Source organism: Vulpes lagopus, chromosome 1, assembly GCF_018345385.1.
Source record: "Vulpes lagopus strain Blue_001 chromosome 1, ASM1834538v1, whole genome shotgun sequence".
NCBI lineage: Eukaryota > Metazoa > Chordata > Mammalia > Carnivora > Canidae > Vulpes > Vulpes lagopus.
The window spans coordinates 72,961,684-72,989,501 of NC_054824.1; the positions used below are offsets into that span (position 1 = coordinate 72,961,684).

Sequence of the window (27,818 nt, forward strand, 5' to 3'; positions counted from 1 at the left end):
TCCCTTCCTTTATATTCCCTTTCACTATTATTTATATTCCCCAAATGAATGAGAACATACACTGTTTGTCCTTCTCCGATTGACTTATTTCACTCAGCATAATACCCTCCATCCAGTTCCATCCACGTTGAAGCAAATGGTGGGTATTTGTCATTTCTAATGGCTGAGTAATATTCCATTGTATACATAAACCACATCTTCTTTATCCATTCATCTTTCGATGGACACCGAGGCTCCTTCCACAGTTTGGCTATTGTAGCCATTGCTGCTAGAAACATCGGGGTGCAGGTGTCCCGACGTTTCATTGCATCTGAATCTTTGGGGTAAATCCCCAACAGTGCAATTGCTGGGTCGTAGGGCAGGTCTATTTTTAACTCTTTGAGGAACCTCCACACAGTTTTCCAGAGTGGCTGCACCAGTTCACATTCCCACCAACAGTGTAAGAGGGTTCCCTTTTCTCCGCATCCTCTCCAACATTTGTTGTTTCCTGCCTGGTTAATTTTCCCCATTCTCACTGGTGTGAGGTGGTATCTCATTGTGGTTTTGATTTGTATTTCCCTGATGGCAAGTGATGCAGAGCATTTTCTCATGTGCCTGTTGGCCATGTCCATGTCTTCCTCTGTGAGATTTCTCTTCATGTCTTTTGCCCATTTCATGATTGGATTGTTTGTTTCTTTGGTGTTGAGCTTAATAAGTTCTTTATAGATTTTGGAAACTAGCCCTTTATCTGATATGTCATTTGCAAATATCTTCTCCCATTTCTGTAGGTTGTCTTTTAGTTTTTTTGACTGTATCCTTTGCTGTGCAAAAGCTTCTTATCTTGATGAAGTAAGTCCCAATAGTTCATTTTTGCTTTTGTTTCTTTTGCCTTTGTGGATGTATCTTGCAAGAAGTTACTGTGGCCGAGTTCAAAAAGGGTGTTGCCTGTGTTCTCTTCCATGATTTTAATTTTTATTTATTTATTTATGATAGTCACAGAGAGAGAGAGAGAGAGAGAGAGAGAGAGAGAGAGAGGCAGAGACACAGGCAGAGGGAGAAGCAAGCTCCATGCACCGGGAGCCCGACGTGGGATTCGATCCCGGGTCTCCAGGATCACGCCCTGGGCCAAAGGCAGGCGCCAAACCTCTGCGCCACCCAGGGATCCCTCTTCTATGATTTTGATGGACTCTTGTCTCACATTTATATCTCTCATCCATTTTGAGTTTATCTTTGTGTATGGTGAAAGAGAGTGGTCCAGTTTCATTCTTCTGCATGTGGATGTCCAATTTTCCCAGCACCATTTATTGAAGAGACTGTCTTTCTTCCAATGGATAGTCTTTCCTTCTTTATTGAATATTAGATGACCATACATTTCAGGGTCCACTTCTGGGTTCTCTATTCTGTTCCATTGATCTATGTGTCTGTTTTTGTGCCAGGACAACACTGTCTAGATGACCACAGCTTTGCAGTACAACCTGAAATCTGGCATTGTGATGCCCCCAGCTATGGTTTTCTTTTTTAAAATTCCCCTGGCTATTCGGGGTCTTTTCTGATTCCACACAAATCTTAAAATAATTTGTTCTAAATCTCTGAAGAAAGTCCATGGTATTTTGATAGGGATTGCATTAAATGTGTACATTGCCCTGGGTAACATTGACATTTTTACAATAATAATTCTGGCAATCCATGAGCATGGAATATTTTTCCATCTCTTTGTGTCTTCCTCAATTTCTTTCAGAAGTGTTCTATAGTTTTTAGGGTATAGATCTTTTACCTCTTTGGTTAGGTTTATTCCTAGGTATCTTATGCTTTTGGGTGCAATTGTAAATGGGATTGACTCCTTAATTTCTCTTTCTTCAGTCTCATTGTTAGTGTATAGAAATGCCACTGACTTCTGGGCATTGGCTTTGTATCCTGCCACGCTACCAAATTGCTGTATGAGTTCTAGCAATCTTGGGGTGGAGGCTTTTGGGTTTTCTATGTAGAGTATCATGTCATCGGCGAAGAGGGAGAGTTTGACTTCTTCTTTGCCAATTTGAATGCCTTTAATGTCTTTTTGTTGTCTGATTGCTGAGGCGAGGACTTCCAGAACTATGTTGAACAGCAGTGGTGAGAGTGGACATCCCTGTCTTGTTCCTGATCTTATGGGAAAGGCTCCCAGTGCTTCCCCATTGAGAATGATATTTGCTGTGGGCTTTCCATAGATGGCTTTTAAGATGTCGAGGAAAGTTCCCTCTATCCCAACACTCTGAAGTGTTTTGATTAGGAATGGATGCTGTATTTTGTCAAATGCTTTCTCTGCATCTAATGAGAGGATCATATGGTTCTTGGTTTTTCTCTTGCTGATATGGTGAATCACAATGATTGTTTTACGAGTGTTGAACCAGCCTTGTGTTCCGGGGATAAATCCTACTTGGTCATGGTGAATAATTTTCTTAATATGATGTTGGATCCTTTTTTTTTTGTTTGTTTTAATTTTTATTTATTTATGATAGTCACATAGAGAGAGAGGCAGAGACACAGGCAGAAGGAGAAGCAGGCTCCATGCCCCGGGAGCCCGACGTGGGATTTCATCCTGGGTCTCCAGGATCGCGCCCTCAGCCAAAGGCAGGCGCCAAACCGCTGCGCCACCGAGGGATCCTATGATGTTGGATCCTATTGGCTAGTATCTTGTTGAGAATTTTTGCATCCATGTTCATCAGGGATATTGGTCTGTAATTCTACTTCTTGGTGGGGTCTTTGTCTGGTTTTGGAATTAAGGTGATGCTGGCCTCATAGAACGAATTTGGAAGTACTCCATCTCTTTCTATCTTTCTGAACAGCTTTAGTAGGATAGGTATGGTTTCTTCTTTAAATGTTTGATAGAATTCCCCTGGGAAGCCATCTGGCCCAGGACTCTTGTGTCTTGGGAGGTTTTTGATGACTGCTTCAATTTCCTCCCTGTTATTGGCCTGTTCAGGTTTTCTATTTCTTCCTGCTCCAGTTTTGGTAGTTTGTGGCTTTCCAGGAATGCGTCCATTTCTTCTAGATTTCCTAATTTATTGGCGTACAGCTGTTCATAATATGTTTTTAAAATCGTTTGTATTTCCTTGGTGTTGGTAGTGATCTCTCCTTTCTCCTTCATGATTTTATTAATTTGAGTCTTCTCTCTCTTCTTTTTAATAAGGTTGGCTAATGGTTTATCTATCTTATTAATTCTTTCAAAGAACCAACTCCTGGTTCTGTTGATTTGTTCCACAGTTCTTTTGGTCTTGATATCATTTGGTTCTGCTCGAATTTTAATTAATTGTCTTCTTCTGCTGGGGGTGGGGCCTATTTGTTGCTTTTTCTCTAGTTCCTTTATGTGTAAGGTGAGCTTTTGAATTTGAGTTCTTTCTAGTTTTTGAATGGATGCTTGTATTGCGATGTATTTCCCCTTCAGGACTGCTTTTGCTGCATCCCAAAGATTTTGAACGGTTGTATCTTCATTCTCATTAGTTTCCATGAATCTTTTTAATTCTTCCTTAATTTCCTGGTTGACCTTTTCATCTTTTAGCAGGATGGTCCTTAACCTCCACGTGTTTGTAGTCCTTCCAAACTTCTTGTTGTGATTAAGTTCTAATATCAAGGCATTATGGTCTGAGAATATACAGGGGACTATCCCGATTTTTTGGTATCGGTTCAGACCCGATTTGTGACCCAGTATGTGGTCTATTCTGGAGAAAGTTCCATGTGCACTTGAGAAGAATGTGTATTCAGTTGAGTTTGGATGTAAAGTTCTGTAGATATTTGTGAAATCCATCTGGTCCAGTGTATCATTTAAAGCTCTCATTTCTTTGGAGATGTTGTGCTTAGAAGTCCTATCTAGTATAGAGAGAGCTAGATTGAAGTCACGAAGTATAAGTGTATTATTATCAAAGTATTTCTTCAGTTTGGTTATTAATTGGTTTAAATATTTGGCGGCTCCCACATTCGGGGCATATATATTGAGGATTGTTAAGTCCTCTTGTTGGATAGATCCTTTGAATATGAGATAGTGTCCCTCTTCATCTCTCACTATAGTCTTCAGGGTAAATTTTAATTTATCTGATATAAGGATGGCAACCCCTGCTTTCTTTTGAGGACCATTTGAATGGTAAATGGTTCTCCAACCTTTTATTTTCAGGTTGTAGTTGTCCTTCTGTCTAAAATGAGTCTCTTGTAGACAGCAAAGAGATGGGTCCTGCTTTTTTATCCAGTCTGAAACCCTGCGCCTTTTGTTGGGGTCATTAAGCCCCTTCACGTTCAGAGTTACTATTGAGAGATATGAGTTTAGTGTCATCATGATATCTATTCAGTCCTTGTTTTTGTGGATTGTTCCACTGAACTTCTTCTTAAAGGGGAATTTTAAGAGTCCCCCTTAAAATTTCTTGCAGAGCTGGTTTGGAGGTTACATATTCTTTCAGTTCCTGCCTGTCTTGGAAGCCCTTTATCTCTCCTTCCATTTTGAATGAAAGCCTTGCTGGATAAAGTATTCTTGGTTGCATGTTCTTCTCATTTAGGACCCTGAATATATCCTGCCAGCCCTTTCTGGCCTGCCAGGTCTCTGTGGAGAGGTCTGCTGTTACCCTAATACTCCTCCCCATAAAAGTCAGGGACTTTTTTTCTCTTGCTGCTTTAAGGATCTTCTCCTTATCTTTGGAATTTGCAAGCTTCACTATTAAGTGTCGAGGTGTTGAACGGTTTTTGTTGCTTTTAGGGGGGGATCTCTCTATTTCTTGGATCTGAATGCCTGTTTCCTTTCCCAGATTCGGAAAGTTTTCAGCTAGGATTTGTTCAAATACATATTCTGGCCCTCTGTCCCTTTTGGCGCCTTCGGGAACCCCAATTAAACGTAGGTTTTTCTTCCTCAGGCTGTCATTTATTTCCCATAATCTATCCTCCTGGTCTTTTAATTGCCTGTCTCTTTTTTCCTCAGTTTCCCTCTTTGCCATCAACTTGTCTTCTATGTCACTCACTCGTTCTTCCACCTCATTCTTCCACCTGGAGGTGTATGACTACACCTCGTTAAGCCTCCTCGTTAGGACTTCTAGCTTGGATTGCATCTCATTTAATTGATTTTTAATTTCTGCCTGATTGGATCTAAATTCTGCAGTCATGAAGTCTCTTGAGTCCTTTATGCTTTTTTCTAGAGCCACCAGTAGCTGTATAATAGTGCTTCTGAATTGGCTTTCTGACATTGAATTGTAATCCAGATTTCGTAACTCTGTGGGAGAGAGGGCTGTTTCTGATTCTTTTTTTTGAGGTGAGGTTTTCCTTCTAGTCATTTTGCTCAGTGCAGAGTGGCCAAAAACAAGTTGTATTGGGAAAAGGAGAAAAAGAGAAGGAAAGAGTAGAGAAAAAGAAAAAAGAGAAAGAAGAAAAAAAAGGGGGAAAAGAGAGGAAAAAGAGAAAGAAAAAGAAAGAAAGGAGAAAAAAGAAAAAAAAGGGGGGTGGGGTGGGGGAAGCAATCATAAATCAAGAAGAAAGAAAGAAAAAAAGCACAAAACAAAAACAAAAACAAAAACAAAAAACCACGGGGGAGTATCTTCCGATTCTGTATACTTTAAGTCCCTTGACTTCCCTTGGAACTGGTCGGTGTCGCTGGTCTTCTGGGGGAGGGGCCTGCTGTGATGATTCTCAGGTGTTAGCACTTGGGGGAGCTGCTCTGCCCCTGCCTGGTGCAGGGCTCAGTGGGGGTTGTTCACCCCGTGAGGCCCCGGGAGGAAGCCACAGTGGCGGGGGCAGCTCTGGGACCCTGGAGTCAGCCCCCGCAGTAGCTCCGGGGCTCTCCTTCTGCAGGGCCTGGGGGCTCCCGGGCGGGGCCGCTGATCTGCTCAGTTCCAGGCAGGAGCGTCCTCGCTGTCCTGGGCCCTCCCGGCCTCTGCCTGTCCCAGGGGAGGCCGGATCCTGGGCTGTGTCCCGGCGCCCTGTGCTCCGGGGCCTGCGCTGTTGGATTCGCGCTCCCGCCCCCCAGCCCCCTCCGCGGAGCCGCCGCCCGAGCCCCTCCGAGCTGTTCCCGGAGTCGCGCAGCCCCCTCCGCGGAGCTTCTTCCTCCGCCCGAGCCGCCGCCGCTGAGCTGTTCCCAGAGCCCCGCAGCCCCCTCCGCGGAGCCGCCGCCCGAGCCCCTCCGAGCTGCTCCGGGTCCCGCCGAGCGCTGCAGCCCTTAGGGAGCTCGGCGCATCTCCCGGGGCGCAGGTGCCTGTTACTGTCCCAGGGAGCCCGAGGGCATCCCCGCCCTCCTGGGTCCTGCTCCACCTCCCTGCGGGCCCCTTTCCGCCCAGGAAGGTTGGTGCAGCTCCTGCTCCTCCGGGACGGGGCTCTCCTGTCCTGGGGACACTCGCCCCGGCCTCAGCCCGGCTCCTCGCGGGGCCCCTCCCCCTTGGAGGCCTTTTGTGTCTTTATTTCTTTTTCCCCGTCTTCCTACCTTGATAGAAGCGCGAACTCTTCTCACTGTAGCGTTCCAGCTGGTCTCTCTTTAAATCTCAGGCCGAATTCATAGATTTTCAGGATGATTTGAAGGTTATCTAGGTAATTTGGTGGGGACAGGTGATTTGGGGACCCTACTCCTCCGCCATCTTGCCCCTCCCCCCGGAATAAAAATTTAGAATGTCAAACACCAAATCATAATTTAAATCATATTTTAATTGCCATTTAAATATTGTTGCAACAATAAAAACAACATAACTGGGGAATTTGACCACACTGATGCTAAGTTTAATATCCTTATTTTATTAGCCAGGCTTAAACCCTGTTACTTTTAAAAAGTGCTTAGTTGTCTTAGAAGATGAAATTGTTGAATTAGCTTGCATATTTTATAACATACACAAAGAAAGAATTTACTTATTTTTAGTGCCGGAAACCTGATCAGCATTTCAAACCCTATCTGACTCCCGATTTGCCAAAGCGACTACACTATGCCAAAAATGTCAGAATTGATAAAGCTCATCTTTTGGTGGATCGGCAGTGGCTGGCTGTGAGGTTTGTGCCTATATTTACTTGTCTCCTAATACTTTTAACAACTGTCTTTCATTATAAATTACCTTAATTTTACCCTGCTTTTATGATCCTGTAATTCTTCCTGATCCTGTAATTTTTCCTAATACTAATAATTCCTTGACTTTTTATATGCTACCAAGCACTTCTGTGTTTGAAACCCCTGTTACTAGGGGGCCAATCTTAGCTTCCTAATCCTAACAATATAGAGGAGTGGGAGGAGGAAGCTTGATGCTGTTTATAGACCATTCCAGAAACTGTCAATACCAGCCAATTGCTAACCCCCATGGGGTCTTTTTCCAGTGGTAGACAGGATGTAAAGACGATATCCGTTGTCTTCCAGGTTGGTAGTAAGTAATTGATTAGATGGCTCTTTGAGATCTTTGTCCTCTTTGTGCTTTTTATGAAAGAGCACCTTTATGGCTCTAGGGACAAGCTAACCAATTAGGTATTAACATTCCTTTCTTTTTGTCTAGTTATAATTCATGTTGATTGTTGAGCATTTGCAAATTATCATTGTGTGTAGAGAAAATAAAAACCATTCTGAATTGGTTCATTCCAAAATAACCAATTAATCCACTGGTTTCACAAAATCATATCGGTGTTATGGTATATGCTGGGCTTTGTTCTAGGCATTTGGGATACAGGCAGGGTTCTTGTCAAATGAAGACTGAAGATAAACCAGCAAATACATACACACTTTCTGGAAGTTTAACTAATGTTTCCTACTTTAAATGGAATCAAGATTCTGTTTTCTGGCCTTGTTTGTATGCTATGTAATGCCAGAAGATACAGGGGAAAATAGGAATACAGAGTCTGAAAGATATTTTTCACAAAGAGGAGGCAAAAAAAAAATGAGGTAGTTGGGCTCTAATATAAGTGCTTGCCGGATGAGGAACTGGGATTTTGGTAGAGCCTGTTGTATGAGACAACCCAGAAACCCAAGCAGTACCCGGCTGACCCAGAGAGTGTGCATGTTGACCCCTGGCCTCTAAATGGCACTGACCTCTCTTCTTGGGATTGGAGTTTCATAACCATTCTCTGGAAGGTCAGTGGCTTTCGGTGTGACTCAACGTAGCATTCTCAAGAAGAATGAAAAAGACTAAGCTTGACTAATATTAAGTATATAAGGTTTTTCCTAATTTAGGTGCATCATATGTGAACAAATAATATGTCCAAATGTCGGTGAATTACCCAAATATTTACTGTTGAGGGTATGAGATTGAAGAAGTTAGGAGGCCACTAGTGCAAAATGAGGAAGTGCTCATCCATCTTATAACATGGCTTATGGGTTATAGAAGGAGAGTCCAGCCGCCACAATACGTCTGGGTATTTATTATACATTAATTAATATCTAGTCTCAAATTATGAGCCTTGTATGTTTAATAGCTAGCGGTGAGATGTAAAAAGAACAGCAGGCTGGGATTTCAAGGCCCACCTCCACACCCTAACTTAGGGGAACTGAAACAAATTCATGTCTCAGGGCTTCATTTTCATCATATGTAATACAAAATGAGCCTTATTTTATTACTCCCTTGATATTAAAGTAAACTGATTTACATCAAGGGAAATGGTGACTACAGCTCTAACCAGAGCAATCAAGGCGTCTCACTAATTAAGTCCTGGGTTCACTCGACTCTTTTAACACATGAGCCTCAGGCTACCTAGTTTCTATATTAAAGTATGCTGTCTTTAGTTATAATGTCCGATGTTTGATAACTAGATTACATTTCCTTTTCAGAATTATAGCAAATTCCATCATTTAGTGTAATCTATCACCACCATTATCCTCCTTATTTTGCTTAAAATGTTTAGATTTTGCTAATGTGCAGAAACCCAATTATTTGAACAACAGCTGAAATATTGTTAAAGTGCCCCCCTTAAAGAACATGAATAATAACTTTTTATTTTATGATCGGAACATTACAAATACTCCCCAGGCACTTTTCTAAGAAATGGGGATAGGCACAGTCCCCACCCTAATGATCTTTGTGCAGACAGGGAGGAAGACAACAATTATAACCAGGTGTAACAAATGCTGAGCTAGGATCAGGTACAAGGTACAAGAAAACAAAAAGAGAGATGACACAGCCCAGTTATGGACGTCAAAGAAGGTCAGATGAGACTTCCTGGTAGGTGTGGTTCCTGCTCTGGACTTTGAAGAGTCAGGATGGGTTAGGCTAAGTGCTGTCACATACAGCAGGTCTGTCCCAAGCATTGTGCAGTCTGTGCATTGTCCAGAGGCACTCAGCCAAGAAGATGTAAGGCAGTGGACGCATAACCCTTGCTCAGGTCACTGAGCTCTGCCTGGAGGCTCTGTCTGCAGGAGGAAACGGACCACTTTTCTTTGCTGGAAGACATCCATCTGCTGACCAAGCTTTGAGCACTGTCAGGCTGTATCATCTCAGAAGTGCTTCTGTCTTGAAATAGACAGACGTCCCAGAGCACTGGGGCATCTTTTTTAAAGTCAGCAGTTGCACTGGGACAAGGAAGTATAGAAATAGATTTGCAGGCAGAAGGAAAGTTTCCGGTGGTGAAGGAAGCTGCTCTCCTCCTGAAGGATTCTACTGTCATGACTACATAGTGTGACTTTGACTACTGTAAAGAAAATTCACATTGGTGGATACAATGTGGCTGGAGGTGAATATGTGGATGTATGGATTTGCATTTCAGAGAGTTCACAACGTTCAATAATAGTAGGTGGGTATGATCTATGAAGGCAAGGGAAATAAAAGCAAAACCGAACTATTGGGAATTAAGATAAAAAAGCAGGGGAAAAGAAAGCAAAAGAAACACAGCAAAAGAAACAGTCAACAAAACTAAAGACAACCTACAGAATGGGAGAGGATATTTGCAAATGATGTATCAGATAAAAGGCTAGTATCCAAGATCTATAAAGAACTTATTAAACTCAACACCCAAGAGACAAACAATGCAATCATGAAATGGGCAAAAGATACGAACAGAAATTTCCTCAAAGAAGACATACACATGGCCAACAAGCACGTGAGAAAATGCTAAGCATCACTTGCCATCAGGGAAATACAAATCAAAACCACAATGAGATACCACCTCACACCAGTGAGAATGGGGAAAATTAACAAGGCAGGAAACAACAAATGTTGGAGAGGATGTGGAGAAAGAGGATCCCTCTTACACTGTTGGTGGGAATGTGAACTGGTGCAGCCACTCTGGAAAACTGTGTGGAGGTTCCTCAAAGAGTTAAAAATAGACCTGCCCTACGACCCAGCAATTGCACTGCTGGGGATTTACCCCAAAGATTCAGATGCAGTGAAACACCGGGACACTTGCACCCCGATGTTTATAGCAGCAATGTCCACAATAGCCAAACTGTGGAAGGAGCCTCGGTGTCCATTGAAAGATGAATGGATAAAGAAGATGTGGTTTATGTATACAATGGAATATTATTCAGCCATTAGAAATGACAAATACCCACCATTTGCTTCAACGTGGATGGAACTGGAGGGTATTATGCTGAGTGAAGTAAGTCAATCGGAGAAGGACCAACATTATATGTTCTCATTCATTTGGGGAATATAAAAAGTAGTGAAGAGGATTATAGGGGAAAGGAGAGAAAATGAGTGGGAAATATTAGAGAGGGTGACAGGACATCAGAGACTCCTAACTCTGGGAAACGAACAAGGGTTGGTGGAAAGGGAGGTGGGTGGGGGTTGTGGTGACTGGGTGACGGGCACTGAGGGGGACACTTTACAGGATGAGCACTGGGTTCTATATATGTTAGCAAATCGAACTCCAACAAAAAATATACGAAAAAAAGTCGTGTGTGTGTGTGTGTGCGTGTTTGTGTGTGTGTGCGCGCACGTATCCTTTTTGGGAAGATTCTGAAGTTCAGAGTTAGGATAACCAATTAGGAGCTTTGTTCTGGTCAACTTAGAATGATGGCAGAAGAGGATAGCAGGGGAAAATGTGAACGGTTCTACACTGGCTAGGACTCTGGCAGCTGCCGGAGGGGCAGGAAGTAAGTCTTGCTCATCTCCCATCTGTGTCATCACTCAGCTGTGGCAGAGGAACTGGCCTTGATTTTGACTTGAGAAGATAAAAGAGAATTAGTTCCAGAAGATTTCACATGGTACTTGGAACTTGAGCTAAATCATGATAGATAAAATCAACTCCTTTTTTCCAAATGCTAGATTCTGTTTTTCCATATGTAATTTCCAGGGTCAAATTAATGGTTGGAAAGCATAAACATGAGCAGTTAGAAGAGCAAATTTCTAGAATTTTCACTAGAGAAGAATAGAAAATAGTGTTTTCCAAACACTTTCTCATCTTTAATTTTTGAGTGAGTATTGACTTTAGTATTGACTGAAGTTTTCTAATTGAGCTGGGTTAGAAGTAAAATATTTTTTAAAAAGGCTTGTTCTGAAGATATAGAAAGGATCCATTTTAGAAAATTTTACCAATGATTTGGTTCTAAAGACCTTTTTTCTTCCATTAAGGAATAGTCTAGCCTCCCACAGAGAATTTAAAACTTATCCCCAAACAGTTCCAATAATCTTGCAAATATCTATGCAATAAAGATAATTTTTTTTATATTTTAAAATATTTTAGGGACACCTGGGTGGCTCAGCCATTGAGCATCTGCCTTTGGCTCAGGGCGTGATCCCAGACTCCCAGGATTTGAGTCCTGCCATCGGGCTAAACGTAGGGAGCCTGCTTCTCCCTCTGCCTAGGTCTCTCTGCCTCTCTCACTCTGTGTCTCTCAGGAATAAATAAATAAAATCTTTAAAAATATATACATATTTTAAACAACTCTTATCTCATGTCAAAAATTTTATTGGAATTAACCAAGGTAATAAACTGGCACCTTTGAGTAACTGAATTTAAAACCCTTAAAGAGGAGTCCTTAAATAGGACTCCTCTTGCTTTCCCCATTCTAGCTAGTCCTTAGCCTTTCCTTTCTTCCCTCTGTTGGGTAGTGTTGAGTGTAGCCTGCTCAGTGTTGTGATTTATTTTTCATTTTGTGATTTGTTTTTATTTAAGCTGAGTGAGAGTCAGTTATAAATGTTTTGAAAGTTGATTTTTTTTAAGACACTAAATTAAAGTCCTGCCTACAATGTGAAAACAAGAAAAACGTGTGTGCATGTGTGTGTATTTGCCTGAGGAGTGGGAGGTGGGTAGTGGGAAAGTAAATGAGACAAATCTCTTAAGGCCAACTGTTGGGCATGGGACTCTTTTTCCATTAGAGACTTAATTTTTTTTTTTTATTTTTTATTGGTTTTCAATTTGCCAACATGCAGAATAACACCCAGTGCTCATCCCATCAAGTGCCCCCCTCAGTGCCCGTCACCCATTCAACCCACCCCCCGCCCCCCTCCCCTTCCACCACCCCTAGTTCGTTTCCCAGAGTTAGGAGTCTTCATGTTCTGTAGAGACTTAATTTGAACCAGTATGACGTTTTTACTTTAAAAAAACAAATCTAGGTTTATTTATTGCTAATATTGCTCAATTACAATGCTAAAATAAGAGGAGATAGGCAAAAGACTCATTACATTTGAAAAGTCATTCAAGTAATACAGCAACCCCAAAAATAAAAATAAAATGAATTTATGAGAATGTACTAGCCTTTTCTTACCAAGTATTATAGTTAACTTTCTATCTTGTCTATATTTTATGCTATTTTCCTAGATATGTGTGGTGTAAAATAGGAACCAATATTTTTTTCCCAGTTTCAAAGACTTGTTTCTAAAGTACTGAAATGCTTAAAGTAGTATATTAGTTAAACTATTCTTAATCATACGGACATTAACTAATATCCAAAAAGATACAGGTAAGCTTGAAGACAATTCTTTTAACATTTTTAATTAATTTTTAATTGATGTATAGCTGACATATGTTATATTCAAATTCTTTTTTTAAAAAAATACATGCTTCAGTTATTGTGCTGTTAATGTCTAAGAGTCAAGGGCTTTTAAATTATATTTATAGAATCTATATTCTCCTTCCTTCTCTCCTACCATTCTGTTTGTTCCTCTAGTTATTAATTTGAGTTGGTAAATTATTATATTTATGCCATTGACAGAAAAAAATGCTTCTACAAAAGAGAAGCTACATAAAAATCTATTAAAGCTCAGTATACTCTAAGATCTTATATCGATGTACTGATTGCAATGTAATATTATTTCTTTAAAGGAGTAAAGCACATTCATTCTGTGGAGGAGGCAATCATGGTTATAATAATGAATTTAAGAGCATGGAGGTAACTACTGCTTTATTATTTATTTTAACAAGTATTTATTGAGCACCTGCTTTTTTTTTTTGAAGATTTTATTTATTCATTCATGAGAGACACAGAAAGAGGCAGAGACATAGGCAGAAGGAGGAGGAGTCTCCCTGCAAGGAGCCTGATGAGGGACTCAATCCGGGGACTCTAGGATCACGCCCCGAGCCAAAGGCAGGCTCAACTGCTGAGCTACCTAGGCTTCCAGAGCACCTACTTTGTGATAAGCAATCTTTAGGACCCTTGTGTACAGCACTGAATGAAACAGATAAGGATCTCTGCTCTCATGAATCTTTCATTCTATCAGAAGAATATAGACAATTGGCAGAATAAGGAAATACATTATTTGGTATGTTAGGAGATAAGTGCTATGGGAAATAAAAGTAAAGCATAGTAGGTAGAAACTGGGTGTGTTTCAGGGTACCAGAGGGGGTAGTATGCGGTTTTACATAAGGTGGAGAAGATAAGATTCATTGAGAGGATGTTTGAACAGAGACTCAAAGACGGTGAAAAAAATATCAGTCTTTCAAATATTCAGGGGACAAGTGTCCCGGGCTGAGGAAAGAGCCAGTGCAAAGGCCCAAGGGGGCAAACCTGCCTGATAGGCTGGGGATGAGAGAGCCTTCATAGACTATGACTGGCTGATGCAACAGGAAGGACCAAGGGTTCAAGTGGGTATCTTAAGTTCAAAATATGTATTAGACATGCAAATAGAGATGTTATATAGGCACCTAAAGAGAATCCATCTACACAGAGATTAAAACTTGGGTTTTAGGAATGTAAATTATGCAAGATATGCAAGTAGATAAGACCCCAGAAACTGAGGTAAGTAGAAAGGAAGACCAAGTACTGAGTTCTAAGCAATTATACTTGAAGAGGTTGAAAGAAAGAGAATCACTGGCAAATATACCTATAAGTATAGCCAGTAAGGAAGGAAGAGAACCAGGAGCATAATATGTCATAGAAGCCCAGGGAAGAGACTATTTGGAAGAGTCCATGAGTAAAGTGTAGCTGATATTCCCCCATAGGTAAAGCTTTATGATTTTTGCAGCCTGGTTTTCTTATCTATTTCCATTAACACACACACAAACACACCCCTTCCCAAATAGAGAAAATGTGTGGGGCTCTTTTTGAATATAGTGCATTTCAACATTGTCATGCTGAGCTATATATCCTTGTAAAAATTTGGAAAGTCTCTGGAGACAGAGTGCTTCTCTATTACATAGAGTATTATTTGATAATTAATCTAATCACTATCAGGAAAACTTATGCCTTAGGTTTTTGCAAGAAAAATTATATAGCCCTGTTACTGCAAAATAATTTGGAACATAAATATATATGGCCCTGTTACTGCAAAATATGTATGTTTGACACTTTTCTTCTTGTTCTTTACAACCTGGAAGTATTAAATGTGTTATGAATAATATAATTAAGTTAAACATGAGTTAATTCAATGTAAATAAAAATATTTAGGTTTCTTCACCCTAAAAGTAAAGGGGAGATATATTTGAGAAATCAGTTGGTTAATATAAGTTGTGAGAAAACTTAGTGTTTAGAAACATCAACAGTTTTTGGCCATGTGTTTTGAATGATGATATGAAATGACTATGAAAAGGGCATCTGATGTTATATGATGAATTTATAATTTATACTGTCTAGATATAGAAGAACTATGCTTACATTGGTTGTCTACCATTTGTTTCTCCTCATCTGTAGACATAAGAGGTGCTGTGGAAGCAGGTACATTTAGAGAAAATAAACACAACACAGATGATATTTGATTTTACTGTTGAGATCCCAATCATAGGTGCAAATGATATAAAAATCACTTTCAAATCTGAAAAGAAATCTTTACAATAGCCTCAGACATAACTGGAGAGCTATGACAGAAGGAAAATTGTGTCTCTTCCAACATCTGTTTTTGAGTTGAGATGGTATCTAATAACAGTAGGACTTTTACCACCTAGGCTATCTTCTTGGCACATGGATCCAGTTTTAAAGAGAAAGCTGAAATTGAACCATTTGAAAATATTGAAGTCTATAACCTTATATGTGGTGAGTACATCTATATAAATTTAACATCAAAATGTGGATATGGTAAAAAAAATGTGGCTATGGTTTTAGAAATATGTATTTTGAAATTGGTAGTAAACTGAATCCCCGAGGTGGATGCTCTTTATAAGAAAGTAGAAAAGATGGGAATGAGTCCTCATTCAGAATGATTGAACTGTAAGAGGGAATTCTTTGTTTCCTGATAATGATAAACATTAGATGTCAGGAGACCAGCTTTTCAATCAGTTACTTATAGTATTTGAAAATTTCATAAAACTTAGACAAATAAAATTACATTTCTAAGTTTTCAAAGCAGGATAAAAAACAACCCTATAAGCTCAAGTGTTTTTATCTATCTATCTGTCTATCTATCTATCTATCTATCTATCTATCTATCTATCTATCTATCATCTATTTATTTATTTTGTAATTACAGAGAAAAAGCTTCTGGCATAAAAGGATGATAGAAAGTCCTATTATGGGCAGATGCTTGGGATTATACCCAGTGTTTTAAAAAAAACACCAAAAGCACCTTAAAGAATTAGAGTCCTCAGGGGTCTCCTCTATCTTTCCGCCTACATGCTTACTTCAGACCATTGTACTAATAAATCATTTATCTAGGCAAGGCAAATGGATAAGTTGCAATTAAGCCTTGCGATTTAGGAGTTCTGACATAAATACACTCATAGTTGTCATTCCTAATCTTGCCAAAGGCCTGTGGTGTTTGAATATGGCTTAGAAACCAAAAAGCATCCATTTGAAAACAATGTGTTGTAGTCTTAACAACTTAGACTCTTGGTTACCAAGCTGAGTTTGTGGTCAGGGATGCTGGCCCTTTATGGGGAGGCTTAGAAGGAACTAGATAGGATTTCAGTTCTAAGTGAGATCTATTTGGTGGTATTCAGCAGGAGCCACTTAAAGAACTGTGTTTGTAAACTATTTATATATTGTGTTGTTGTAGAAAAAAACAGAAAAAGCTATCTAAATATTACACAAAATTTATGAGTTTAATATTTTAAAGATATTTGTCCTTAGAGAAGTCTCATATAACCAAGTGAATATATCACAACTAAGATTGTAAATTATTTAAGTTCTTCAAAATTGTTTTTGATAAAAGTATAGCTTTGTATGCTAGAGAGCCGGGATATGCTTAAGGAACAAAGTGATCATTTAAGCGATGATACTTTTCTCTGGAGGAGCAGAAACAGTTCCTGGAAATGCCTGTAGCTTCTATCACAAATGCTGGCACTCTCTAGAAAGAGGTGGTGATAGAAACCCTGTTGGAGAGGGCAGTGGCGCCTGGGTGGCAGTTAAGAGTTTGACTCTTGGTTTCAGCTCAGGTCATGGTCTTGGGGTAGTGGGATTGAACCCCACATCAGGCTCTCTGCTCAGTGGGGAGTCTGCTTGGGGATTCTCTCTCTCCCTCTCCTTCTGCCCCATCCCCAGGCTACCCCTCTCTAAAAAAAAAAAAAAACACTCCCCCCAAAACCACCAAAAAACCAAAACCAGAGGGGAAGAGTCACTAACTTGAACGGCAGATATAGTACAAGACCATGTTACAGGATAATTTATTAAAGGCAGTTTTGTTTTCTTCTGTCTTCTATGTAAATGCTGTTGCCTTTTAATTTAAAACTACTTTGAACTTATTTTAAAAACAGATCTTCTACACATTCAACCAGCACCAAACAATGGCACCCACGGTAGTTTAAACCATCTTCTGAAGGTACCTTTTTATGAGCCATCCCATGCAGAGGAAGTGTCAAAGTTTTCTGTTTGTGGCTTTACTGTTCCATTGCCCACAGATGCTCTAGATTGTTCATGCCCTGAGCTACAAAATGTAAGTAATAACTTAACATATCCATAAGAATGTAAAGGGGCAAGTAAATCTATAACTTATAACTTATAACCAGGGTAGCTGACCACCAGGTTTGTGTTCTAGCTTAGGCATTTGCTAAGTAAATGTATGTGGTTTTTCCAAAACTTGTCTGGAAATGAGAGATGCATTGTAAGATTGAGTGTGTGAATATGCTTTGTAAACTGGAAAGCATTATCTGGAAATTATTAGTTCCCTTGTGAGCTAAGTGTCAAGCCTTCAAAACAGTAGAATCTTGGAGCTCTCTCGGATTTCTTTTGTTTTTTCTCTGACAAACACTTTTATTATTATTACTTTTTTATTATTTTTTTATTGGAGTTCAGTTTACCAACATATAGCATAACACCCAGTGCTCATCCCACCAAGTGCCCCCGTCAGTGCCCGTCACCCAGTCTCTTGGATTTCTTTTATCAACATAAACCTCTTTCAGCTGCAAGACCTCATACAGGTCTTTTTAGTGGTTCAGGCACTCGGCTGAGTTTATGGGCTTGACTTCAGATCCCAGGAGACTCAGTAAGGTGAGATTCCAGTGGTAGGAGCCCTCACCCCTACCCCCAAAGACAAGGACTCAGAACAGAAGCTCCAAATTTAAGGACCAACCCTACCCATGAGAACTGCAACACAAGGATGTGGGCTGGGATTTTGGAATGGAGTTGGAGCCCAGTTATCAAGAGTCTATCAAGTTAAAACCAATGTCAAGGTGCATTTGATGCCAAATTTAAAATGTTGTGGAACTGAATAAGTATCTGCTGTCTCAGGTAAGAATTATTCCTTGCGGGATCCCTGGGTGGCACAGCGGTTTAGTGCCTGCCTTTGGCCCAGGGCGCGATCCTGGAGACCCGGGATCGAATCCCACGTCGGGCTCCCGGTGCATGGAGCCTGCTTCTCCCTCTGCCTGTGTCTCTGCCTCTCTCTCTCTCTCTCTCTGTGTGTGACTATCATAAATAAATAAAAATTAAAAAAAAAAAAGAATTATTCCTTGTAGCCAGGAGTCAGCAAAGACTTGATTTTCTCTAATCCTCATAAACATTACACCACATAGATCAATAAGTATTTATAAATAAATGCTGACCAAGAGTCTTGAATGGACAAAAGTCCAGTCAAGATTTCCAATAAAAATCAAATCCACAGCCAAGATCAGGGTAGGGGTGTGGATTCCTTATCTATAGCTTACCTCGATGAAACTGCCATTGAAAATAATTGTCTTATCATAATAAAACGTTACAATGTGAATGTTTTTATCTCTGTTTTAGGAGCAAAGAAGGGTCAGAGAGGCTAGGTAAACTGCCCAAAGTCACAGAAATTTGGTCTACCTGACTACAAATGTCCAAATTCTTCTCTGTAAAGAATGCCCTTTGCTATTCAAAATGTGGTCACAGGATCAGCATCTGCTTCACTTGCAAGCTGATCAGAGGTCCAGAATCTCAGGGCCCACTGGGCTCAGGTTTACTAATTGAAATCTACATTTTAATAAGAGCCTCAGTGAGTTGTACTCATACTAGCTTGAGAAGCCCAGGGATGTTGTCCTGCCAATTTAGTAGTTGATTCTAGCTGTGGTCAAAATGCTTTGCCCCATTATCTTGTATCTTTGCAGACTCCCACACAAAGCATCCCAAGCAGTAGTAGTATGTCTGTATTTCTGAGCGTGGCAGAATGGGAATTTAAACTCAAGTTAGGGGGATTTCTGGGTGGCTCAGTGGTTTAGCGCCTGCCTTTGGCCCAGGGCGCGATCCTGGAGTCCCGGGATCGAGTCCCGGTTCGGGCTCCTGGCATGGAGCTTGCTTCTCCCTCGTCCTGTGTCTCTGCCTCTCTCTCTCTACCATAAATAAATAAATAAATCTAAAAAAAAAAAACTCAAGTTAGTTTGGCTTCCTTTTACACGTGTTATCACTTTGACTTACTTTCTCTTTCCCATGTTGTTTTTGCAGAGTACTTCTCTAGAACACGTGAATCAAATGCTAAATCTCCCTCAAGACCAAAGTAAGTCAATAGAAAATATGTTAAGCCTTTGGTGTGTAGGCCTAACAAAACACAATATTGTCTTTTGGGGATTCTTTATAATAAGCTCCCATAGGCTTTTGAACATAAAGATTGTATTGCTGATATACAGCAAGAAAAAACCTCCACAAAACCATATCTAATAACAACAATTGTAAGCCTGGGGCACTTGCAGTGGTTCCAGGAACATAACAAATTTCCTTCAAATGGTTGTGGCTGTTCTTTTTGTTACATGTGAATGGCCCAAACTGCCTACCCCTGCAGCTTCTTGGCTGTGTGACTGGGCCAAATCACTTAACCTTTCTGTGCCTCAGTCTCCTTATCTATAATCATGGTACCCACGTCATGTCATTGTAAAGACTGAAAGAGTTAATCCATGGAAAGAATCTAGAACAGTGCCTGGCCCATAACAACATTCTTATTACCTATAATCTTTTATTTATTTATTTATTTTTTACCTATAATCTTTTAAATGTTCTTGTGTTAAACTCACTAGGCCTGTTGCATCATTTATAAAACGGGAGTACCTTCTCTATAGAGCTTTTGTGAAAATTAAATGAGTTAATATAGATGTGTACTTAGAATGGTGCCTGGCACACAAGAGTTCAGTAAATATCTTTGTTTATAATCTTTTTATAGTCTGTAGGCATGACATGAATACCTTGTAGGTTTTTAAACCATCAATAACTGATGGTTTTAAAAAATATAATAACAGGCATATAAAAATAATTATATTAGGACATACTTTTCTTTATAAAATGGCAATATCTTTCCTATGATAATTATTAAGGTGGATCATCTTTGTTACAAAGTATGTCCTTTGGTTTTGAGGTTTTATCTCTTCAAATATGTCCTGTGAGCGGTTAGCTGCTTGGCCAAATTACTTTTCTAAGTTCTCGTTTTGTAATATACAGAATGGAACAGTAACACTTAGCCTCAGAGTTGTAAGGATTAAGAAGTTAAGTACGTAAAATATTTATCAGAGAAACTGGTGCATTATAAACCACCAGAGATGGGATCCCTGGGTGGCACAGCGGTTTGGCGCCTGCCTTTGGCCCAGGGTGCAATCCTGGAGACCTGGGATCAAATCCCACGTCGGGCTCCCAGTGCATGGAGCCTGCTTCTCCCTCTGCCTATGTCTCTGCCTCTCTCTCTCTCTCTTTCTGTGACTATCATAAATAAATAAATAAATTAAAAAAAAATAAACCACCAGAGAATAATGACGCTTTTATGCTTGGAAGCGTTTGCTAATTTTACAAGCATTTTCATTTTATGTTATTTTTACTCTAGTAACAGCAACAGAGAAACTAAATTTACCATTTGGGAGGCCCAGGGTTATGCAGAAGAACAAGGAACACTGTCTTCTATATCACAGGGAATATGTCAGTGGATTTGGAAAAGCTATCAAGATGCCCTTGTGGAGCTCATATACAGTACCCAAACCAGTAAGTACCTGTGTCCCTTGATCCATGAAGACTGGAAAAAAAATCTGTGGTTCCCTCATATTCTAAGAACTGAATTTTGATTTTTCAGTAGAGATCCCAAAGGGAGTTCACAGTGTCCCAGTTATTTCTCAAAAGAATTTGTGGGTGCTACGTGGGTGCAAAAGGGGAACACGTTGTGTTCTGCCCGGAGAAATTAAAAGATGTGTATGGGCCAATTTTAAGGCAATTAGAAAAGAAGCTTTTGAAGAGCGACATCAGAAAACACAGAGGCACACTATCTGTTTTGTATATCCTAAGTACACAGTGGGTGCACCTAAAAGGTGATGCCGAATAGATTATAAAGGGCTTTACGTTTATTTGGTTGTTTACCGCATACTTTACTCTCTGCTGTGTATTATGGTAGGCACAAAGAACATAATGTGAATGAGCAGTAATCCTTCCTTTAGAATCTACTGCTCCAATAGATCAGGCTAGACTTACATGTATAGATGTGCTATATCATAAATCTCTCGAGGCTGAGGTTGAGAATGCAATTATTGATACTCTCTTCTTTTTTCACTGTCTAGTAATCTCTCTTTCAACAAGTGACCCAGGGACATTTGGCTACCAAAAGGAAGAAAATGTCAGATCTCTGGCTCACACCATATACAAAATTAAATTGCTGGTGGATTTATAGACCTAAATTTGAACAGCAAATCCATATTTTCCTTTGCGTGTATCTTTATGACCTTGGGATAGAGATGATTTCCTTAGGACACAACAACAACAAATACAGAGAGAATTGGTTAATTTGGCTATATTAATGTTAATGTGTGACAAAAAGAAAGTTATGGATGAGACAATATATTTGTGTTGTATGTGAGAAACTAGAGGTGAATATCCAGAATGGTAATTAAGATCCAGAGTAGCTAATAAATTTCCAATAAACAAGAAAACTACAAATGTCTTAGTTAATAAATGGGCAATGAGTATGAGCCAAGCAATTGAACCTCATTAGCAACCAGGGAAATGTAAAGGAAAGCAAAAATTAAAATCTGCCAAAAGTCAGTCAAAACACCCCTTCAGGGCAGGGATGGTTCTGATCGATGTATCCTCACACAATACAGCTACCCAGTAAATGTTTCCTGAATGAATGTGTTGGCTACATTAATGCAGCCATTATTTTTAAGGACTGAAGGACAAAGCAGTACTTTTCAACTAGAAGGGTAAATAAATAATCAAGAAGCTGTTTTTGCAAAGAAAACTGTGATATCTTAGGTCCAAGACTGATGACAAACCTCAACCTATTACTCTTCTTGCTTAGGGGAGAGAGACTTTTTTTTTATGGCAAGAAAGTGATTGGTTGTATCTGATTTATTTACTCTTCTTGTATTTTATTTACTCTTCTTGTTCTACTTCAAGATTTCTGGAGAAAAAGATTTCTGGTGTGTGTTCTGAACACCAACTCTGTTGCTGAAAATGGTTTAATTGTGGTCAGTAGTAGGAGAGCACTGATGTTTCCCAATGTGGGCAAATATTTTTACCAAGTTACCTGAGCTCATGTGTATGGTTAATGGCAATGTCACTATCCTATCATGCAAAAAGTTCAGTTTGTGATTTTCTTCAACATACTGTGGAACAACAATGTGAAATTATTGATTCCTTAAAATAATTTGTTTTTGTTTTTGAGAAGGGCAGTATGATTCAAGGCCAATCAGATGATTTAGTTCTCTATTTGGAAAGTCCAGGTATCAGGGATTGTGTGGAATTAAGGGGAATGTTTGTGTTTTTCATACTTTCCCCTGCTGTCTTCCATTCCTGAATTTATGTGAGCTAAAGCAGAAACCAGAGGCAGGGAGATTTTAAGGGTACTCAGACCAAGGATTTAGTAAAATTCTTTATTGTTATTGTCTTAAAACTTGTTTCTTTGTTACCAAAAGTTCCTGTCCTTTAACTGATCCCACAGAACATACACAAGTATGTGTATTTCTCCCTCCATGTGACAGCATGGAATTCTAGCACTTTTCTGCTTTCTAATTAAAAAATCACTGTGTCAGTATATTGTGGTTCAAGAAAAATACTTACAAGGATGTTCTGATATTCACATAAAAATGTTTTAAATCAAGAAAACCCAAAAGACTCCACCCCAAGATTGCTAGAACTCATACAGCAATTTGACAGTGTGTCAGGATACAAAATCAATGCCCAGAAGTCAGTGGCATTTCTACACACTAACAATGAGACTGAAGAAAGAGAAATTAAGGAGTCAATCCCATTTACAATTGCACCCAAAAGCATAAGATACCTAGGAATAAACCTAACCAAAGAGGTAAAGGATCTATACCCTAAAAACTATAGAACACTTCTGAAAGAAAGTGAGGAAGACACAAGGAGATGGAAAAATATTCCATGCTCATGGATTGGCAGAATTAATATTGTGAAAATGTCAATGTTACTCAGGGCAATTTACACGTTTAATGCAATCCCTACCAAAATACCATAGACTTTCTTCAGAGAGTTAGAACAAATTATTTTAAGATTTGTGTGGAATCAGAAAAGACCCCGAATAGCCAGGGGAATTTTAAAAAAGAAAACCATAGCTGAGGGCATCACAATGCCAGATTTCAGGTTGTACTACAAAGCTATGGTCATCAAGACAATGTGGTACTGACACAAAAACAGACACATAGATCAATGGAACAGAGTAGAGAATCCAGAAGTGGACCCTGAACTTTATGGTCAACTAATATTCACTAAAGGAGGAAAGACTATCCATTGGAAGAAAGAGTCTCTTCAATAAATGGTGCTGGGAAATTTGGACATACACGTGCAGAAGAATGAAGCTAGGCCACTCTCTTTCACCATACACAAAGATAAACTCAAAATGGATGAAAGATCTAAATATGAGACAAGATTCCATCAAAATCCTAGAGGAGAACACAGGCAACACCCTTTTTGAACTTGGCCACAGTAACTTCTTGCAAGATACATCCACAAAGGCAAAAGAAACAAAAGCAAAAATGAACTATTGGGACTTCATCAAGATAAGAAGCTTTTGCACAGCAAAGGATACAGTCAACAAAACTAAAAGACAACCTACAGAATGGGAGAAGATATTTGCAAATGACATATCAGATAAAGGGCTAGTTTCCAAAATCTATAAAGAACTTCTTAAACTCAACACCAAAGAAACAAACAATCCAATCATGAAATGGGCAAAAGACATGAACAGAAATCTCACAGAGGAAGACATGGACATGGCCAACAAGCACATGAGAATATGCTCTGCATCACTTGCCATCAGGGAAATACAAATCAAAACCACAATGAGATACCACCTCACACCAGTGAGAATGGGGAAAATTAACCAGGCAGGAAACCACAAATGTTGGAGAGGATGCGGAGAAAAGGGAACCCTCTTACACTGTTGGTGGGAATGTGAACTGGTGCAGCCACTGGAAAACTGTGTGGAGGTTCCTCAAAGAGTTAAAAATAGACCTGCCCTACGACCCAGCAATTGCACTGTTGGGGATTTACCCTAAAGATTCAGATGCAATGAAACACCGGGACACCTGCACTCCGATGTTTCTAGCAGCAATGTCCACAATAGCCAAACTGTGGAAGGAGCCTCGGTGTCCATCGAAAGATGAATGGATAGAGAAGATGTGGTTTATGTATACAATGGAATATTACTCAGCCATTAGAAATGACAAATACCCACCATTTGCTTCGACATGGATGGATCTGGATGGTATTATGCTGAGTGAAACAAGTCAATCGGAGAAGGACAAACATTGTATGGTCTCATTCATTTGGGGAATATAAAAAATAGTGAAAGGGAATAAAGGAGAAAGGAGAAAACATGGTGGGAAATACCAGAAAGGGAGACACAACATGAAAGACTCCTAAATCTGGGAAACAAACTAGGGGTGGTGGAAGGGGAGGTGGGCAGGGGGTTGTGGTGACTGGGTGATGGGCACTGAGGTGGGCACTTGACAGGATGAGCACTGGGTGTTATTCTGAATGTTGACAAATTGAACACCAATCAAAAATAAATTTATTAAAAATCAGCCCTGTGTCTGAAAAATCAGAGTTTAAATAAGCAATTTTTGGAGCATGGGCCCAATTGGCTTATGCCTTGAAGTTTTATGGAGCTGTTGTTTTTCTATGGTTTTGATGGTTTTTCTAATTTTTGTTGTTGTTAATGTTATCTCAAAAGAGTTCTGGAGAAGTAGCTGTGATTTGAAATCATGGTCCTGCAACAATAACTTCAAAACTATTAGGGTTGAGTAGATTGTATATAGGTTTTGCTTCTGGGGCCACACAGTAGGATTATGTGAACTACTTTATCAGTTGCTGGGTGAAAAACTGAAATTTAGAGCAATAAATTTGATTATGTTACATTTACCTTATAAATTTGATGTAAATCAAAGAACGTTTTCGGAGAGGAAAATCTAGCACTCTTGAAAAATGTTTCCATTTCTCTCGATATATATGTGTATATATGTACCATATCATTGAATTTTTAATAGCCTTCTCTGGTTTCAAAAGCTTGTTAGCACTAATATAAATAATGACCCAATCATGTCTTATGATTCTTCAAAAAACTAGGAACATTATTCATATCACACATTTTTGAACTATAAAAATTCCCTGTAGGAAAAAACTATGACTAGAATTTTATTTATTTCGTTATATATATATATATATTTTTTATTGAGGTTTTTTTTGCCATCATATAGTATAACACCCAGTACTCATCCTGTCAAGTGCCCCCCTCAGTGCCCGTCACCCAGTCACTCCAACCCTCCGCCCAATTCCCTTTGCACTACCCCTTGTTCATTTCCCAGAGTTAGGTGTCTCTCATGTTCTGTCTCCCTCTCTGATATTTCTCACTCATTTTCTCTCCTTTACACTTTATTCTTTTTCACTATTTTTTATATTCCCCAAATGAATGAGACCATATAATGTTTGTCCTTCTCCAACTGACTTACTTCACTCAGCATCATACCCTCCAGTTCCATCCACGTCGAAGCACATGGTAGATATTTGTAGTTTCTAATGGCTGAGTAATATTCCATTGTATACATAGACCACATCTTCTTTATCCATTCTTCTTTTGATGGACACCGAGGCTCCTTCTACAGTTTGGCTATTGTGGACATTGCTGCTATAAACATATAAGTGTCTGGCGTTTCACTGCATCTGTGTCTTTGGGGTAAATCCCCTGCAGTGCAATTGCTGGGTTGTAGGGTAAGCTGTATGTTTAACTCTTTGAGGAACCTCCCCACGGTTTTCCAGAGTGACTGTACCAGTTCACATTCCCACCAACAGTACAAGAGGGTTCCCCTTTCTCCACATCCTCTCCAACATTTGTGTTTTCCTGTCTAGGATTTTGATGGATTCTTGTCTCGTATTTAGATCTTTCATCCATTTTGAGTGTATCTTTGTGTCTGCTGTAAGATAATGGTCTAGTTTCATTCTTTTGCACATGTTTGTCCAATTTCCCCAGCAGCATTTACTGAAGAGAATGTCCTTTTTCTGTGGATCATCTTTCCTGCTTTGTCAAAAATTCGTTTACCATACAATTGAGGGCCCATTTCTGGATTCTCTATTATGTTACACTGATTTATGTGTCTGTTTTTGTGCCAGTCCCACACTGTCTTGATGATCACAGCTTTGTAGTACAGCTTGAGATCCAGCATTGTGATGCCCCCAGGTATGGTTTTCTTTTTCAATATTCCCCTGGCAATTCGGAGTCTTTTCTGATTCCACACTGATTGTTTGTTCCAGCCGTGTGTAGAAAGCCCATGGTATTTTGACAGGGATCGCATTGAACGTGTACATTGCCCTGGGTAGCTTAGACAAGTTCACCATATTAATTCTTTAATCCATGAGCATAGAATATTTTCCATCTCTTTGTGTCTTCCTCAATTTCTTTCAGAAGTATTCTGTAGTTTTTAGGGTATAGATCCTTTACCTCCTTGGTTAAGTTTATTCCTAGGTATCTTAAGCTTTTGGGTGCAATTGTAAATGGGATTGACTCCTTAATTTCTCTTTCTTCAGTCTCATTGTTAGTATATAGAAATGCCACTGATTTTTGGGCATTGATTTTGTATCTTGCCAGATGGCTGAATTGCTGTTTGAGTTCTAACAATCTTGGGGTGGAGTCTTTTGGGTTTTCTATGTACAGTATCAGGTCATCTGCGAAGAAGAAGAGTTTGACATTTGGAATGTCTCATTTCTTTTTGTTGTCTGAGGCTAGCACCTCTAGTACTATGTTAAATAGCAGTGGTGAGAGTGGACATCCTTGTCTTGTTCCTGATCTTAGGGGAAGGGCTCCTCGTGTTTACCCATTGAGAATGATATTTGCTGCAGGCTTTTAAGATGTTGCAGAATGTTCCCTTTATCCCTACACTTAGAAGCATTTTGAATAGGAATGTATGCTGTATTTTGTCAAACGCTTTTTCTGCATCTTTTGAGAGGGTCCTATGGTTCTTGTTTTCTCTCTTGTTGATGTGATGTATCAGATTGATTGTTTTATGAGTGTTGAACAAACTTTGCATCCCAGAGATAAATCCCACATGGTCATGGTGAAGAATCTTTTTTCTTTTCTTCTTCTTTTTTTATTATTATAAATTAATTTTTTATTGGTGTTCAATTTACCAACATACAGAATAACACCCAGTGCTCATCCTGTCAAGTGTCCCCCTCAGTGCCCGTCACCCACTCACCCCCAACCCCCGCCCTCCTCCCCTTCCACCACCCTTAGTTCGTTTCCCAGAGTTAGGAGTCTTTATGTTCTGTCTCCCTTTCTGATATTTCCCACACATTTCTTCTCCCTTCCCTTATGTTCCCTTTCACTATTGTTTATATTCCCCAAATGAATGAGAACATACACTGTTTGTCCTTCTCCGATTGACTTGCTTCACTCAGCATAATACCCTCCAGTTCCATCCACGTTGAAACAAATGGTGGGTATTTGTTGTTTCTAATGGCTGAGTAATATTCCCATTCTGTCTCCCTTTCTGATATTTCCCACTTATTTTTTCTCCTTTCCCCTTTATTCCCTTTCAGTATTTTTTATATTCCCCAAATGAATGAGACCATATAATGTTTGTCCTTCTCCGATTGACTTATTTCACTCAGCATAATACCATCCAGTTCCATCCACAATACGTGAAGTTTTATAGTAAAAGGATAAAGACCTGTGGTAGGAAACATCAACTCACAATATTCT

At 39.6% G+C, this 27,818-nt stretch overlaps 1 protein-coding gene across 1 annotated transcript in view; it reads left to right on the top strand.

Annotated features, from left to right (window-relative positions):
- The window catches only part of LOC121491391 (ectonucleotide pyrophosphatase/phosphodiesterase family member 3), an 84,983-nt gene that overhangs the window by 40,371 nt on the left and 16,794 nt on the right, over window positions 1-27,818 (top strand). Inside the window, exons 15-20 of the mRNA XM_041756284.1 lie at window positions 6,830-6,957; window positions 13,144-13,210; window positions 15,199-15,286; window positions 16,942-17,120; window positions 19,085-19,136; window positions 20,445-20,599. Coding sequence (XP_041612218.1) covers window positions 6,830-6,957; window positions 13,144-13,210; window positions 15,199-15,286; window positions 16,942-17,120; window positions 19,085-19,136; window positions 20,445-20,599 — 669 coding nt within the window. The remainder of the gene's footprint in view (window positions 1-6,829; window positions 6,958-13,143; window positions 13,211-15,198; window positions 15,287-16,941; window positions 17,121-19,084; window positions 19,137-20,444; window positions 20,600-27,818) is intronic.